The sequence below is a fragment of the Vanellus vanellus genome (assembly GCF_965231255.1).
Source record: "Vanellus vanellus genome assembly, chromosome: 2".
In the NCBI taxonomy this organism is placed as follows: domain Eukaryota; kingdom Metazoa; phylum Chordata; class Aves; order Charadriiformes; family Charadriidae; genus Vanellus; species Vanellus vanellus.
In genome coordinates, this window is record NC_138906.1 from 79,321,854 (window position 1) to 79,337,793 (window position 15,940).

General features: G+C 36.5%; 1 protein-coding gene across 1 annotated transcript in view; it reads right to left on the bottom strand.

Annotated features, from left to right (window-relative positions):
* ZCCHC2 (zinc finger CCHC-type containing 2) overlaps window positions 1-15,940 on the bottom strand; it is a gene marked incomplete at its 5' end in the record, with an annotated part of 44,154 nt that overhangs the window by 10,206 nt on the left and 18,008 nt on the right. The window contains 5 exons of the mRNA XM_082479598.1: window positions 300-438; window positions 3,128-3,185; window positions 8,264-8,358; window positions 10,315-10,427; window positions 13,635-13,706. Coding sequence (XP_082335724.1) covers window positions 300-438; window positions 3,128-3,185; window positions 8,264-8,358; window positions 10,315-10,427; window positions 13,635-13,706 — 477 coding nt within the window. The remainder of the gene's footprint in view (window positions 1-299; window positions 439-3,127; window positions 3,186-8,263; window positions 8,359-10,314; window positions 10,428-13,634; window positions 13,707-15,940) is intronic.

Genomic DNA, 15,940 nt, shown 5'->3' on the forward strand with positions numbered 1-15,940 from the left:
AAGTTACAATAACAGGAAAGTGTCTGATTAGAAATGAACATTAGACTTTTCTGATTACTTATATCCCACTGGGAAATTTTATTTACAAATTCATAAACAAAATATGCAACTTCGAGACAGTGGTAATTAATTATGAGGGGTTTTCTAACCAAGATAAGTGAGTAGCAACTTGAACTTCGACACTTATTTGTACAATTGTAGCAGGGATCTTCACCTTCTAAAGCTAAATCTAATCATGTGTAGTGGACAGTCTTCTCAAGTGCCTCAGAATATTGCTTTAAGAAAAAACAGCAACGCACCTGGTCAAGTAGGTTTGTACAGTGCTCTGGGTGCTGCTGGACAATACAGCTTTTTCTTCTCCAGTCCATTACCCCATTTTGCTCAGAGTGCTGTATGTTAAGGCTATCCAGTGAAGAACATTTCGCACTGCTAGTGCTGCTGAAAGGAAAAAACAAAAGTTATGCCGATGTGAACAAGCTTGCAGGCTTTTCCTAACAACATACGCATTTCTGCATCATGTTAGGAAACTGCAGTATTTTGCTTTCAGAAAACCCTAGAAATCCTCAAGAGATTTAAAAGATGTAAATTATAGGAGTTCTTGTGCTCTAAAGTTATACTAATGATCTGAACATAATTGGAGCTCCTTTTTCCATTTGTCTACTATAATTTGACGCAAAATTTGGAACAAGAGAATTTGTAGAAAACAATACTTGAGAAGAGTTTCCATGGATATTTCTGCACACAAAGTCTTTTTGTTTGCCTTTTCCATATCAAACGTTGGGAAATGTTCCACATAGAAATGTATTCTGAATTCATCTTCTTTCTTCCTTATCGTTAATGACAAAACTGGAATTACTTTGTACTCCTTACTTCAGAATTCATGAGACATTTAAGAAAAGAAGCACATGGCTACTTACAGATCATACTTTAGGTGAGTGTGTTTGAATTTCAATATAGTCATCTTTGTATTTTACCTTCAGGACTGCTAGTTTTGAGTAGTGCTGGAAAAGGGGAGTTGTTTTTGGCACTTAATCTGGACCTTATAATGCCTTCCACTGAAGCTGCCCGCAACAGCAGCCGGTCAGAAGCTGTATTTAACTATGTTTGAGAGCACTGGTCAACAAAGTCTGGTGGAAAAACAGTAAGAGTTCTGACTGGGTCAGTAGGGCACAGGGACCTATAAACTCTTCATCTATTGTCCAAAACAACGCCCTACGCCTGACTGGATGCCAAAAAAAAAAAAAAAGTTAACACTTTTAAATTCACATCAAAATGCTGATAATTGGAATTGCCTTTTAATTCACGGCTGTTGGCAAGCTGCATCATGAAGGTTACTGCAATGTGAAACGATACTCAGTTCTCATGATGGCAGAAATCTAGCTCACTCCAAAGCACAAGACATGCTCAAGCTCCAGTTAGGTACTTACCAAATACCTCTGGAAATAATTTCTCAAACTACTTAAAAGATGTACAATAGAATATTAAAAAAATAGTTTAAGAAAATGGTGAGAACCCAAGAAGGTCTCAAAATACAGACATGAGCCCATGACTGCAGGGATATAAGCAAGGCCACTTTAGAAACTTCAGCCGAATGGAGTTAAGTGAATCCACTGCCAAATTTCCAGTCATTTCATGTAAGCTGTAATACTACTAAATTTTTTATTTCATATGTCCTATTTCATTCCTACCAGTAAATTTTTGGACCTTTTCAAGAGAAAGGCTGCCATACTGAATAAAAACAAAAGGCAGACAGATGGAATGTACAAGTTTTCTTGAAATGTACCAGTGGTACGTGAGATGAACTGCTTTTGACTCTAGACAGTTTTATATATACATAAAAGAGAAAAGATTCATTCAGTGCAATTTCTTTAGAATCCATAAATGGCAGGCACACTTTTTAAGAAGACAGACACATAAAGTGAACAGGAGAGGACTATCAGACCTCTAGTAGTCAAGTAGTAAACACATTTTCCCCTCTTAAACAAACCGAAAATTATAGCTAGCAAGAGGAGTTTCTATCACGGACGTTTGTGGAAAGGCTTGTCCCTGTCTTTCCTACCTGAAACACAGATCTTAAACTACAGTCAGCTTTAGTATACTTTATTATACAATCAATAAGAAAAAGACTTTTTTTTGTTAGTAGTAACTATACGCTAGTAAGTTTGGATCCCACTCTTACAACCTCGTAGTAGGCTGTATATCCACTAGTATAATCAGAGATTTTGTCAAGATGAAGAAATCTTTCTTGAAGAAACGTAAGTTGAGTGTAAGTAGTAGGGTCAAAATACAAAACAGAAACAAACCACTAAGTTGTCCAATTGGTCATTTCACAAGAATCTTATCTAAGATCTGTGAACTTCAACCAACATTGTTTTGTAGTATGTTTATATTCTGACTATTGTAATTCCAGGTAATTCCCCCCCCCCCCCCCCCAAGATAAATACATTTTACAGATAAACCAACACAGAACAGAACTGTAAACCACAATAAATTTTGTATCCACTTTTTCTCTTAATATAGTTAAGTATTGCACAACTATGTGCAAACATATCCAAAGTTTCCGATCAAAATACAATAGGTGAATTCACATTACATAATTCATATATCTGAAAGCATATATAAACTACTTTAATATGGTTAAGAAGTGCTCCCACTTACAGTGGACATAAACCAGCAAGGTATACATGCTTTTGCTGCTAAGCAAGGGAAGGAATGGACTACCTTATCCTATAAGGCCATCTTTGAAGCTACTGAAGAAAAGCTTAAAATCAACAGCACCAGAATTTTTCAGTATATGCATGGGTGTGTGTGCACATGGGAAAAATACATGCAATACAAATTTATGTTACTCAGCTTATAATCAAACACAAATCAAAACATCAACTCAAGTAGTGAAGATTCACAACATTTGGGAAAGAAGAGAGTTCCAAATGACCTAGACTCACAGATTTAGAAATAAGTTAATAATGCCCCCCCAAAACAATACAAAATTAAACAAGAACAACCCATCACAAACAAACAAAAACTGCACAAATAGGCTTTAATCTAGAAGGAAATGCATACTCTCAAAGCACTAACAAATGAAGTTCAGAAATGTGGCATGGTAACATTACATCCTAGTACCTACTTGGCAACAGGACTTTTTCCGTTATGTTTCTTGTGAACTGCTGTGTGTTGCATTACGTCTGGAAAAAAACACAAACCACCAGAGCATAATTTCAATAGAAATTCCTATTTCCTCTTTTAGATCAATCCAGCAAATTCATCTTTCCATCACTACCACACGCTTAGCAGAAGACATGTCTGTTAAATAGACTAGGCTTAATTTACAGTGCTGAAATTAACAGGTGTTGCATAAAGAACAGATCAGTTTTTACAGACAGTGTATAATCAAGACTCTTTACCCTCCATTTCACACAAGAACGTAACAGAAAAACAGGAACTATAACAAACGTTTATATTTGCCCATGTCTATATTTAAACATAAGCAGTAAATGCGTGACTGAGTATCATGCAGTATGACAGGATGGAGAGAGAAGAAAGGATTCAGTCAGAAGAGTATAGAATTTTTTATTTTTTTCTGAACTGCTAAAATCTATCTCAAAACTATGTCACACATTCTGAATAGTGAATTAAGACCAGCTTTACACAGAAGTATTGCACTCTGCAAGTAAAGCTTTACAAATTACAGTTGACGTAAAAAGAAATACTGCCTCAAACAGGAAACAAAAACTTTAGAGACATGGTCTACCCTTTTCTTTAAGGCAACTGTTAAATTTTAACAAAAGCAACTCTTCTCAATTCCAACTGTTGAAGTTCTTAGCCTTCTTCGTAGCTATCATTCTGCCTGAACTCCTCTCAATGCTACACATAAGGCCAAATTATAATTTGGAAAAAAGAAAAAAGAAAAATTAAAAAATACCATTTTTAAACTTCTGGTAGCAGTTCATTAAAATGGCACAAGAGGTGTTCTGACGTGCATTTGTAGTTTCATCAGGTGAAAAAAAAATATTTTTTAAGACCAGTATATAAAACAATATTCGAGCAATTTCCAAATATATGGTAAATCTACTTGGTATATTCCAAACTCTACAGAATAATATGGTAATGATTTTTTAAATAAGAAAAAGCTGTCTAAACTGCATATATGGATTACTGATTGCACATAAGATCAACCGCAAACTTCTTATTAGTTATTAATGTGTAACAGGGCAAGAGTGGTGTCATTCTGAGAAAGCTAGTGTAAGTGTTCAGTGGTCCATGTTCACCTATCAGTCCCATTTCTCCTTTCCACCTACCAGAAGCTTATACTTGTTTGCTACTGAAAACAAATGCAAAACTGGTTTGCCATTCCTTTCAGAATGAAATGACTGACCAGCCACTAGGCTGCTGCTTCCACATGTGAACTGTTTTTGAGATATTTGGAGAACACCAGCTTTCAGACTGTAATCAATACTCCCTACAGTCCTAAACAGTCCTTATTAACAGTCCAGAGTATAAAAGCAGCATAGGTTAAGAATAAGAGGAGGAAAACTGGAACATCATTTCTGTGTAAAACAAAGCTAGACAAATTTGGCACATTTAATGCAAAACAGTCTCCAACCCTTGAAATGCTGCACTCCGCTTCTAACCCTGGTAACTGAAGAATAGGTAAAGACATTAAAAGCTACAAACAACGTTGGCTCAAGTAAATTGTAAAGTATATCTTCCTGGTTGCTCAACACAGCTGTGAACTTCTGCCTCTGAGCTGTCTATGAACACTCCCACTCCTTGGATTATACAGCAACCTCCTAAGGAAATTGCTGAAAGTATACAAAAATTCTTCATTTACATAGCAGATTTCATACAAATCTCTCAGCTTTGTACCAATGAAGAAATCAGTCAACTATATGATTTCCAGAACTGTGTGGTAAAATTCTCAGAGAAGAACCACCTGTGAGTACACAACTACCTTCCTCCTGACTTGAAGCTTCTGAACTGTCCTCCTTGAAGTGTTCTGGTGCCTTAACCGTCTTCAAAGAGGGTTGTAAATTACCTGCAGAGAATAAAGTTTATAGTAGTAGTAACTTTATAGATCTTGAACAACTAGACAGTTCCTGAATGCTTGCACTAAAGTGGGAGCTAGGGAAATGGAAGACTGAACTTACTGGTTTGCATGTGACAATAATTTGAACATCGTTTCATTCAAAGCAGGCCATCTCCAAGAGTAAAAGGCCCTATGGAGATACTTTTGTTTTGAAAAGTGTGCAAAACAATTTTAAAGCTATGGTGCACTTTCAAATGGGTGGGATCGTGATTATAGTATTAGAAATATCCCTATTATCCTGCACTTCAGATTTTTTTTTTTTATAATCTTTTTTGTGTTACAGCAGGAAATGGGAGGAGACCAATGATAGTTACTAGAAGTTACACTCCTCCATTGTGAAATCATTCACCTGCTGAAAGAGACCTAATTTGGGCTAAAGTTTCCTGGTGCCTTTAATACAGTCTTCACACACCATTTTTGCCTGGATGGAAAAAGAAGTGGCAATAATTATAGTTTTGTTGCAAAAATACCAATGCCATGCTCTAAAAAAGGACTAAGTTTGGTAATGAATCTACCTTTAGGAGTCTACTCTTTCCCTCTCAAAAAGTTCCAAGTTAGTGCAGGTAAAAGTACCTGAAAGCTGTGGCTTAGGAGCTTGAAACATGGATAGGAAGATCCTTCTGAATATTGTCTGCAGTGAACATACTAAGCTCCCCAAGATCATGCTCTAATAAAGTCTGTTGGAATCAAAAGTCTACTCCAGCCTGAAAAAGTGTCTAAAATAACTAATGTTATGAACCAGGAGGGAGCTAATTGATTTCCTCCTTAATGGAACCACAGCAGCATAATTACGTTTACTGAATATATTATTTAGTGTAAGATCCCAACTATTATTTAAGGTATATGGACCCTTCATTAAACATAGAATTTATTTCCACACATCGGTTTTACTAAAACTATACCCTTCAGAAAGAGTGAATATTTTTGTACTTCCACAAAGAGGTATTTTCATCCCCAACTCTACATAGTGACTGAAGACTAATTTAAATCACAATTGCTTTGTCTTCCAATTAATTCTGCACAACCATTAGAGAACTATGATGAGATTTTTCTTAAAGATACGCTTCCCCCCCTCCCCCTACACTGTCATCACATTCAAAATATGCCACCATGGGCTAACCTGCAATTGCAAGTATTACCAGGGTTTCAGGAATCCCAAACAAGAAACCTAGAAAAACAGAGGCCACCTGTGGTGAACTAGCCCAGACAAGTCATTCAGTTTCCCTTCTCAAAAGAAAAACAACTATGCTTAGATTTACCATGCTACTTGTTTTCACAAAACTTGTTCTTAATACCTAACTCAATGTCAGGGCCCTGAAGCACACCAATGGACTTTGCAATCTCTTCCCCTGCTCTCTCAAGGGCTTCACCTGCCTGTGCTCAAGATCCAATCTGATACAGTTCAGTTTTGCAATTTTGGGTGAGATTGGTGGAAAAAGAGCAGGCAGAGGCCTCATCTGGGGCATCCATCCTTTGGCTTGGGAGCCACATTTGAGCTCAGGCCCTTGCCTGGGCTGCACTGCAGCCATGCCCATGCCTGGCCATGTACCTCGCTGATCCTGTTCTTAAGCCTGACCTACTCACTTGTTTTTCTGCCTCAGACCTGCCTCACTGCTTTGGATCTGTCTGCTTGACCTTAGTCCTTGCTTGACCTTGGTCTTAATCTTCCTCATAGCAAGTTAAGCCCAGTGCTTTCTGTCTTATCCATCAGAGAGAACAGATCATCCTCTTTACATTATGACTCTTTGGTATTTGAAGACTTAAGTCATCTTCCATTGGAGTTTTTCCTCCTCTCTGCTAAACAATTAAGTTCTTCATTCCATCTGTCATGCATTCTAGACCTGACAAATCCTCATGAACTTTCACGTCCCCAATTATTTATTATTATACAAATTATCTCCCATTTATGATCACATTATAATCTGTAAGACTTCCCACAGAATTTACATTTATCCATTTTAACCTTCTAATCTACCTACCCCTGCAGATCATTTCTGCACAGCAATAACCCCGTCAAGTCTATTGTGATGGAATCGGGCACTGGTTCTTTTTCAGACTGCTTCAAATTATAATCATGCACAAAAATGCATCTCCGAGTTTTTCTTAGAGGTAGTCTAAAAACTAAAATATGCATACTTTGTGCAGTGTGCCTATCATTAACATGAATCTTTCTGAACTTTGGAAACTCCTTACTCCCCATACAGCCTTTCATTACAACAGCGATGTCAGCTTTTTCACAGCAGTAAATTCCAGCCAGTTTCATAACCATCCTAGACCTCTTTAGCATAACTTTTTCACAAAAACTGCCACATAAGAACGTCCTAAGTGTTACTAAAAAATAAAAATCACAAAACAACCTAGAGCTTCTACCTTAATCACAAGGCCTATATCTCATCATGGAAAGAACACATTTGTCACAGATCACACCCATCATTTCAAATTAAAGTCAGCTGTCATGCTTCTATTTTCTTCCAAGTGCATATGAACAGTGTTTGAAAACTGCAACTTATCCAATTCCTTACTAAGGTCTTGTGCAACTTCTGAGGCAATGGCCTCACAGTACTGCTTTAATTATCATTGTGTATAACATGCACTGAAAGAAGAAAAGATTCAACAGAAACAAAGAGCACATCCTAAGGCATCCATACAGAGAAGCTAAGATTAGGTTGTACAAACAATTTGTAATACACAAGTAGGTAAGAGGTCCACAATGGAAATCTCTGTAATGCACATACTTTGAACAGGTATGTTACGAAATTAGGACCATCCCACTATTTATGTACTATATATACCCAAAATCTTAGTTTAAATATCAAGACAAATGCTTCACGTCCAAAAGAAACCAAATAAAAAACAGTTATGATTTTCTGGGTCAGCTCAAGCTTTTTGTTCCAAAGTTTAAGATTTCTTAAAAGTCCCAAACCGTTGCACATATTCAATTCATAATTATCTATTTTAACAGCATGATGGTACAGAGGAGAAGAAAGAAAGACAGAAGGACAAGCTGCATGTTCCTACTGTCAAAAGCATGAGTATATGCTGAAGCGACTGTTCATTGGCAAGGAGTTCAAACATGACCAGTGGATACATAATTATAAAAGCATAATTAGGCATGATGGGAGGAACAGCTTTTTATAGACTTTTTGTTACATAAAACAGTATTAGGATATTTCTTACTGTGAGTGTGCAAAGATTCTGATGAAATTGATTGGAAGAAGTTGTATACTCTCTGATTCTGCAGAAAAGCTTGCGATGTATTTGAAAATAGCTGCCTGAAATTTAAGTGAGAGTTTGTTAACCTGTAAGTAATATTCCATGGGAAGAATACAAAAATTTACTACAGTACCATTTAAGAGCAAAGTAGGCAGTTCTTAAGAAGTCCAAACACTTCAATTTGCACATTCAGCTTAAACAATGTTAAATGCTACTTTTGAGCTTTGTTGTGCAGTACTAGTTTAAGGTCAGAGTACAGCCAGTACAAGAAACTTGTATGATGAATTTTTTTTAATTTAAAAGGCATGTGCTTTTGAGCCATTCCAATTCAAACATTTTAGCCACCTGTAACATTTAATCAAAGAGGAGTTTGGACTTAGGCAAAAAAGCACTGGACTTCATATTTTTAACATTCAATTTGCCCAAACAATGCACTTGTTCCTTAAACACACTTATTTGGTTAAATACAAAGTTGACTTCACCTATAAATCAGTATTTGAGTTTCATAATTATCTCCAAGAGAAAAGGGTGGGATTCTCAATACTGCTCTCCACTGGTTTGAGTCTGTTCCCAAGAGGTCAGTGACAACTTCTATTAGCTTCAGTTAAGAAAATAGGCCAAGAATGAATGGTTTTCACATCCCACACCAAGTTTTCAGTTACTGCTTGCCAGGAGGCAGTTCTATTTTTTTTTTTTGAGGTGGGGCAGGGGAGAGCAATTTTTGGCAACTGAGCACATACTTAAGACTCCCAAATAAATACACATTTATCCTAAACTGATACGGTAAGAAAACTAAATTTGTATACAGTAATGTTATTATCACAAGATTATTCACAAATTCCAGTATACTCACAACTTAGCTTGCAAATCATAAGTATAGTTCCATACTATAACATGGTTGGTTATGTTTAAAGGTTATCCTCAAACTGAATCTCTTGGGTTTGTAATTACTGAGCAGTGAGGCTTCAAAACCTTTCTGTATTACAGATATGTTCTCTTCAGTCAACATCTATTTAACAAGTTTATTAATTTTAAACCAAAATGTTTATCAGCCAAAAACTGTTTGCACAGATTTAGTTTTTGTCTTGACAATCAAGCCAATAAAGACAGACAAATAATATTACAGATCAAAATAAAAGAAAATTGGGAAGGGGGACGTTGAAGCACACAGCAGCTCCAGATCTTCTATAGCTAAGCTATTAAGACAGAACCCAAGGATCTGATATGCTTGGACCCGCAGCATATTCTGAGCAGGAGCTTGAAAAGCGGTGTCTGATTCTTCAACAAGTCCCCTAGCTCAAGAGACACTAGTTAACCTGATGAATAATTTAAGCTATTTTGAACAACGTTGAACAACCCTGACAGGAAAGAACAAACGTAACAAGATACCTGTAACAAAGAACAGGGAGGCCCACCCAAACTCATATTGCTGCTCTGAGTTCCAGGATTTGACCAACATGTCCCATATCCCATCAAGCACCCTCATCACTAAATAGTAGGTTATGAGGTATGGGCCATTTTCTTACAAATGTGTGAGTGACATTTAATTTTATCTACATGCTTCACTATTACTGTTTATTCTTTTCCAAATTCTGTTCTGTCTCTCACTCTAGCCTGTCATAAAATCAGAACATATGCGTTTTGAGTTACTGTTTCTAATATTTCTAAATATACCCTTGTATAATGGATGTAAGACACTCGCTGAAGTGCCAATCATTGCTATATTGCTGCTCAGGACATCACTGCTCAGGACAAATATTTTCATAATTGTATGATTACTTCTAAAGGTGTTATCTATTAAATTGTAATAAGAGTCTCAATTTAAATAAGAAAAAATTAAAAAAAAAAAAAAAAAAAGAGTTGAGGGTATCTATTTCATCACTGCCTTCCCATTTTCTTTACAAAATGTGTTTAGGGAGCAGAATTTCCACTGTCCCTAAAAGTCATCTAGTTTGATTCAATCACTTTTCAGGTGATGCATTTTAGTTTATTTACTAAAATATTAAAATATTTACCTGATTATTGGCTCAAGATCAGCATGCCTTCGTTCTTCCCTCTTCTGAAAACCCTGATTTAGTGCTCTTAAAATAGTCTTGTCAAATGCTTCAGAAGACAGTTCCTTTGGGAGCTGAGAAAAAGGTTAATGTTAAAAAATGAGTAGCTGACATTTTAAAGACTATATTTGTTCAGCATCAGCCTTTATATCTTTTGGTATCAACAAGAAACTCTACCATTCCAGTTTGAGTGAGGTAATTTACAGACTAAAGGTACAACAAATCATCCTAACTTAGTTCTGCTACAGAAACACTTTACTATAAAGCCTCACATCAAATCCAAGTGTAAGACGGTTTAAAGCTCTATTTGAAAGAACTACATTCAGAAATCTACCAATACTATGTTCTTTTCCAGAGCAATTTAGAGCCTTTTTTGATTTGTTTTTTTAAATCTTTCACACACAGAAAGCAGGTCTGAAACAACATTAAAAAAGCTACCAGGGAGGACTGAATGCACCGTGCTCATTATCATCACTTAGCTAGATTAAATTATTTTAAAGAAACAGAAGTAGAAAGGAGACTGTTTCGGTTATGTAATATAATAGACTGGGCAATATTGAGATTAATCAATAGCAAGTCCTTCTCCAGTTGCTATTAACACTGAAACTTCTCATGAAAATTCATTATAACTCTTTCCAATGCCAGTGTTGGAGTGAGGTCTTCTGATGTTCTAGTTCAGAAGGCAAAATTCTTGCATCTAAAGAACATGTCTATTTTAAATGAAAAATATTCCCTAGAACAAAGATTTTTCACATTTACTACTTCCAAAATAACATACCTAAGTACATGAAAGCTGATAAAATTCGTTAACTTATATTTAAAAAAAAAAGTATTTTAATTTTGGGGAATTAAAAGTAAACTACCACAGCAAAAACGCTTTTTCCTAAAGTTAAAAGCTATTGCTAATTTGGTTAACATCTGCCATCAGTTATGATCAACAGCACTAAGCAATTTACACTAGACCCACATCTTCCTTTTGCATATCTGGAATACACCCAATCCAGACTGCCAGCTGGATATTACATCCTGCTCGTGGTACAACAGCAACGCACTAAGTAATTCGTTCACCGAATGAATTGCTACTAATTGAGAGACACTATGTCTAATGTAGATAATTGCTTGGTAGCATACACAAAAGGAACTTCTGGTATACAGACAGATAGGTGCTGTTAGGATTAGATTAGTGCAGTACTATAGGACCTGAAGGGTATTAAATATAAAACCAGAAAGAAGTGCTGAGAGCAGCTGTTCTTAACTCACCCATTTGGCTTTAATATGCACTACTCAGGAACTCTGACTGAAGAATTTGTCAGTATTAACCAAAAGGTACCAAAAAGTTACTGCAGAAGCATGGGGTCATATGAGCAAACCTCCTGTCCTGGTGTTTTGTATTTAAATTTGTCTTATTCGAACCCATGATTAGGTGCTTAACTCATCTTAACTTCAGGTAATGAGATAGCGTTGTTACTTACAAGCTTATTAGTGCTTCCACATATGTGGGTAATTTCTAACACACAAAGAACTTTTTATGCTTATCACCTAAGAGAAGGTGCTATTTAAATATAAAGCATCCAAGTTATCCCATTTACTACCTTAGCTTCTCCCACTGATGCTTCTATTCTGAAACAATTTTTACAGTTATCTTAATCCTGCAATCCACAAGCTGGGAATTTCCTGTCAAGTATTTTGACCATTCTTTTCTGTCCCTAGGAAATACAGCGTACTACTTAATGTCATGCAGACTGGAAATAAGAATAACAAAAAGCCAAAATGCAAGTGTGTATTAACTGGACAGCATTCATACTTCTACATTGCTTTTTAAAGCAAGGTCTAAGTTTTACCCTGCTTTATTTAACAATTCTCTCGTTATTCTCTATTTATGGCTATCAAACCAACACAAACCAAATATATTTTTCAGCTGTGCACATTCTCCAAGGAACACCTCAGCAAGCTCATAGCAGCCTGTGGTTATCTTCCTCTTGTCCTGCCATCTTCAGTATATCTACACTCTGCTGAAGCAGCCAAGCCAGCACATGGAACACTCCACATCTGAAGAGCTGCCATCAAACTGGACAGCTCTGCAACATTTTAGATTCTGTCTGTTTTCCTGGCAGGAAGCAGGTACTAGAGGGCCCATTTCAGAAACTGGTGTTCATCTTTACTCTTAAGAGAACAGGAAGCATGCAGTTGAACACTCATCCCAGAGCTGCATAGTACCCCATATGACAGTCCTGCTTTTAAAGTTCTCTTCAGGAGCAGATGCATATATCCTATGTTGTGGGACACTCCATCTGCAACGAGACATGCTATCCATAATTCAAATCCTCACAAATCAAGGTCTGGGAACTCTTGGAACTAGATATTCCAACTAGATTAAAGCAGCAGTGAATACTCACTGCATCACTTATACAATGCTGGGAAACATAATGTTGATAACTGAAAGAGCGAACAAGACAATGACATTTGTACAGTAACTGACTTTCCACTTGCAATTAACACTGCAGTTCAGAACACAAGATGCCATCAAAACACACCCAAAACAGATCTTTCATTTGTGCTACGAACAGTGAGGAATTTAAATAGAGAATTTCCCAGAATAGGTGAAACCCAAAATATTAAACACTGGCAACGAAACGCACAGTTTGAGGGTCTACATGTGGTTTCATGGGGTCTACACATGGCCTACGCACACAAATGCATTCCCTGCTTGAGGCTGGGCCAAGAACAACTTAGAGAACTTTTACTTTTTTTTAAACACACACATGAATTAGTTGCTAGATTTTCCTCAAATCTAACTCCTTGTGACAGTGAGTAGGCCTGCCTTTGTTCTACCAAAGAATACAACAGTAAAATGAAGAACTCTTATGCTTATGGCTCTGCCTCATTAATTAAAAACAACAAACGATATTCTTAAATGTCATTCTAACAGGCACACCAATAAGCAAACAAGCAGTGCTTGTACCTATACATTAACTCTTTGGGGAATATTAAAAACTCATCTGGTAGTTTTATGGTAGTTCAATTAAAACTATAAGAGCAATTTCACATGAGACAAATGATCTCCTCCTGGGAAACTCCCCAAACGTTCTGTTGAGCTTCATCTGTCAAGATGCTCCACCACAATCTACATGATTTAAATGATTAATACCATTGTGAAGTACTAATATCCGGTAGCACACTTTTGTTTCTGTAATTACACTCCAGAAATCACAGTTCTCCTCGACTACTTCTGCAATTAGAAACCTGATGTGTAAACACTTCTTTTATATTTCAATACATACTTTTAGTAGGAATTCCTGAAGCTCCTGGTGTGTTTTTGTTACACATGTTACCGAAAGATCGGACCAGGTTACCTAGTAAGGAAGGAAACGAGAATGGAGAAAGTTTGCTTTTCCAAGTATCATACCAGTTAGCTGATCTTAACAGTTCCATAAATCTGATGATCTCAGTATAAGAGTTAACACTTGCAGATAAGAAAATACCAGGCAAAACAGGGATAATGGTGTACCTTTTCAAAGAGATATACTAATTTTGAGTGTACGTTTTAAAGTCACCTTCATGTTATTTGTGACTAAAGGGAGTATGAACAAATTCAGATGAATGCAATGAAGTCCCCGAAGATTACTGACTCCAAAAGGAGCCAGGCAGAAGGGTCTGTAATTACAGGACTTCTATCAAAGAGACATCATTAACTGCAAAAAACAGGTACCAGAAAAAAAGGACTGTAGGTCAGATATACTGGATTAAGCACTTGCTGTCATTATCATGAGTCAAAAAAAAACCAAAACAAAAATATCTCTTTGTTTATATTACCTATAAAATAATTTTATCTGCCTCAGGGTTGAATCTTACATGGTCATAGAGAAGTTCTTGTAGTTTACAATGCATAAAAACTACTGCAAGTTACTAAAGAAGTTACTCAAGAATCAGACAGCATTTTGGTATATATGCTTGTATAAAATTTCAGTAGCTTATTGTTCTGACACAACATGCAAGTAGTAAGACAGCACCTTCACATGCATACTTTGAGGAAAAAAAAGGAATAAGCTTGGTTAGATGAGTGCTGCCTGGATTTAAGCCCACTTTTGGGCTTAAGATTCCCATTGCATGCATGGGAAGATTCTGTGTAATGGGAGTGGACACGGCAATTAGAAACATTCATTTATTCCCAAGAGTTGATAGAAAAATGTCAACCACCAACTGCCTTCAACTTAGTCCTCAGAAATGCCAACTACTCCTTGTGCCCTCAGTTGGGAAGCCATGACTGTAATTGCTGTTATCACCTTAAAAAAAGCAGTGTCTGGGCAAGCACAAAATGATCTGCAGTGAGGAGCACAGCATATACCTGCACAGATGAGGAGAGGAAACTCTTTCCTAACAGAACTGAGGTGAAGGAGTTTCAAGCTTACTCAAATACTTCCCAGAATATCTCCACATTCCCCCTTTAACAAAGAAATTCAAAACCACTGTCAAATCCGTCTATGTACTCAATTTTCAAAATAATTTTGTGACTTTAAGTATTAATAATCCATACAGGCATTCTGTACAAATCTCTCCTTTCTACTATTGCATTTCACCTAGTACTCAGTTCACAGACTATTTGGCAAAAGATCTATGACAAGGTCGAAATTCTTGGGCAAGTTAACCTTTAAGACTTTGAAGGCTAAATTCCATTTTACTGTCCTCAGCAAAAGAAGGGTGCAGAATTTTTTGCAAATTTCACCTTCAGACATGATCAACAACAAGGCATCTGTTTGCCACTACTTTACTTCAAAAACTGAAATAGTATACATATCAATTTAACTCTAATTTTAAGCTTCTAGTAATAACAGAAAAGACAAAACTCTACAACATCTACTTACAGAATACAATATCAAATTTTGGGATCAACACGTCAGTTTTCAGCTTAAAATGGCATTTTCATTAAGTCTGCTTCTTCAAAGAGCTCCCACGACCCAACTCAAACGGCCACTTATAATGTTTGATCTAAAACATTCTTTTGTTTGAGGGAAAAAGGTAAAACTTAACTCTATGTTCGAATCTGGTACACTACCAGACTCACATCTATTGGCCAAATAATTCATAATGTTCGTCAGTCCTTGCTAAGAAAATTACTACTTGGATAAGGCCACCAATGGCCTTAGTAGCTATTATTTAACACCTACAGCCTTTAATACCAGAACTGAATACCGAAAGCTTCTCTTCCAAAGCAATAAGAAGCAGCATTTCAGTTTTGTTTAAAATTCACTCACATAATTGTTTTTAATGTTGCTTCTGCCTATTATAATACACAAAGACTACACTAGGAAGGGCTTCAAGTTTGTTGACATTTTTTAACTTGTTTGCTTTTACCTTAACAAACAAAACCCGAAGAAAACAAACCAACCAAGCCCCAGTTTTGTCAAAAAACACAGGAGCCGTCCTCTTATGGCAAACAGTCATGAAAGAGACCTAAGATGACCATATGACTCCAAGCAATGTACAGTTGCAGAGACAAGAACTGCACTCCTTTGCCACTTGAACAAACAATCAGCTAGTTTTAGAATTCTTTGTAATGCTTACCCCAAATTAGCAAAAGCCAAGTGTC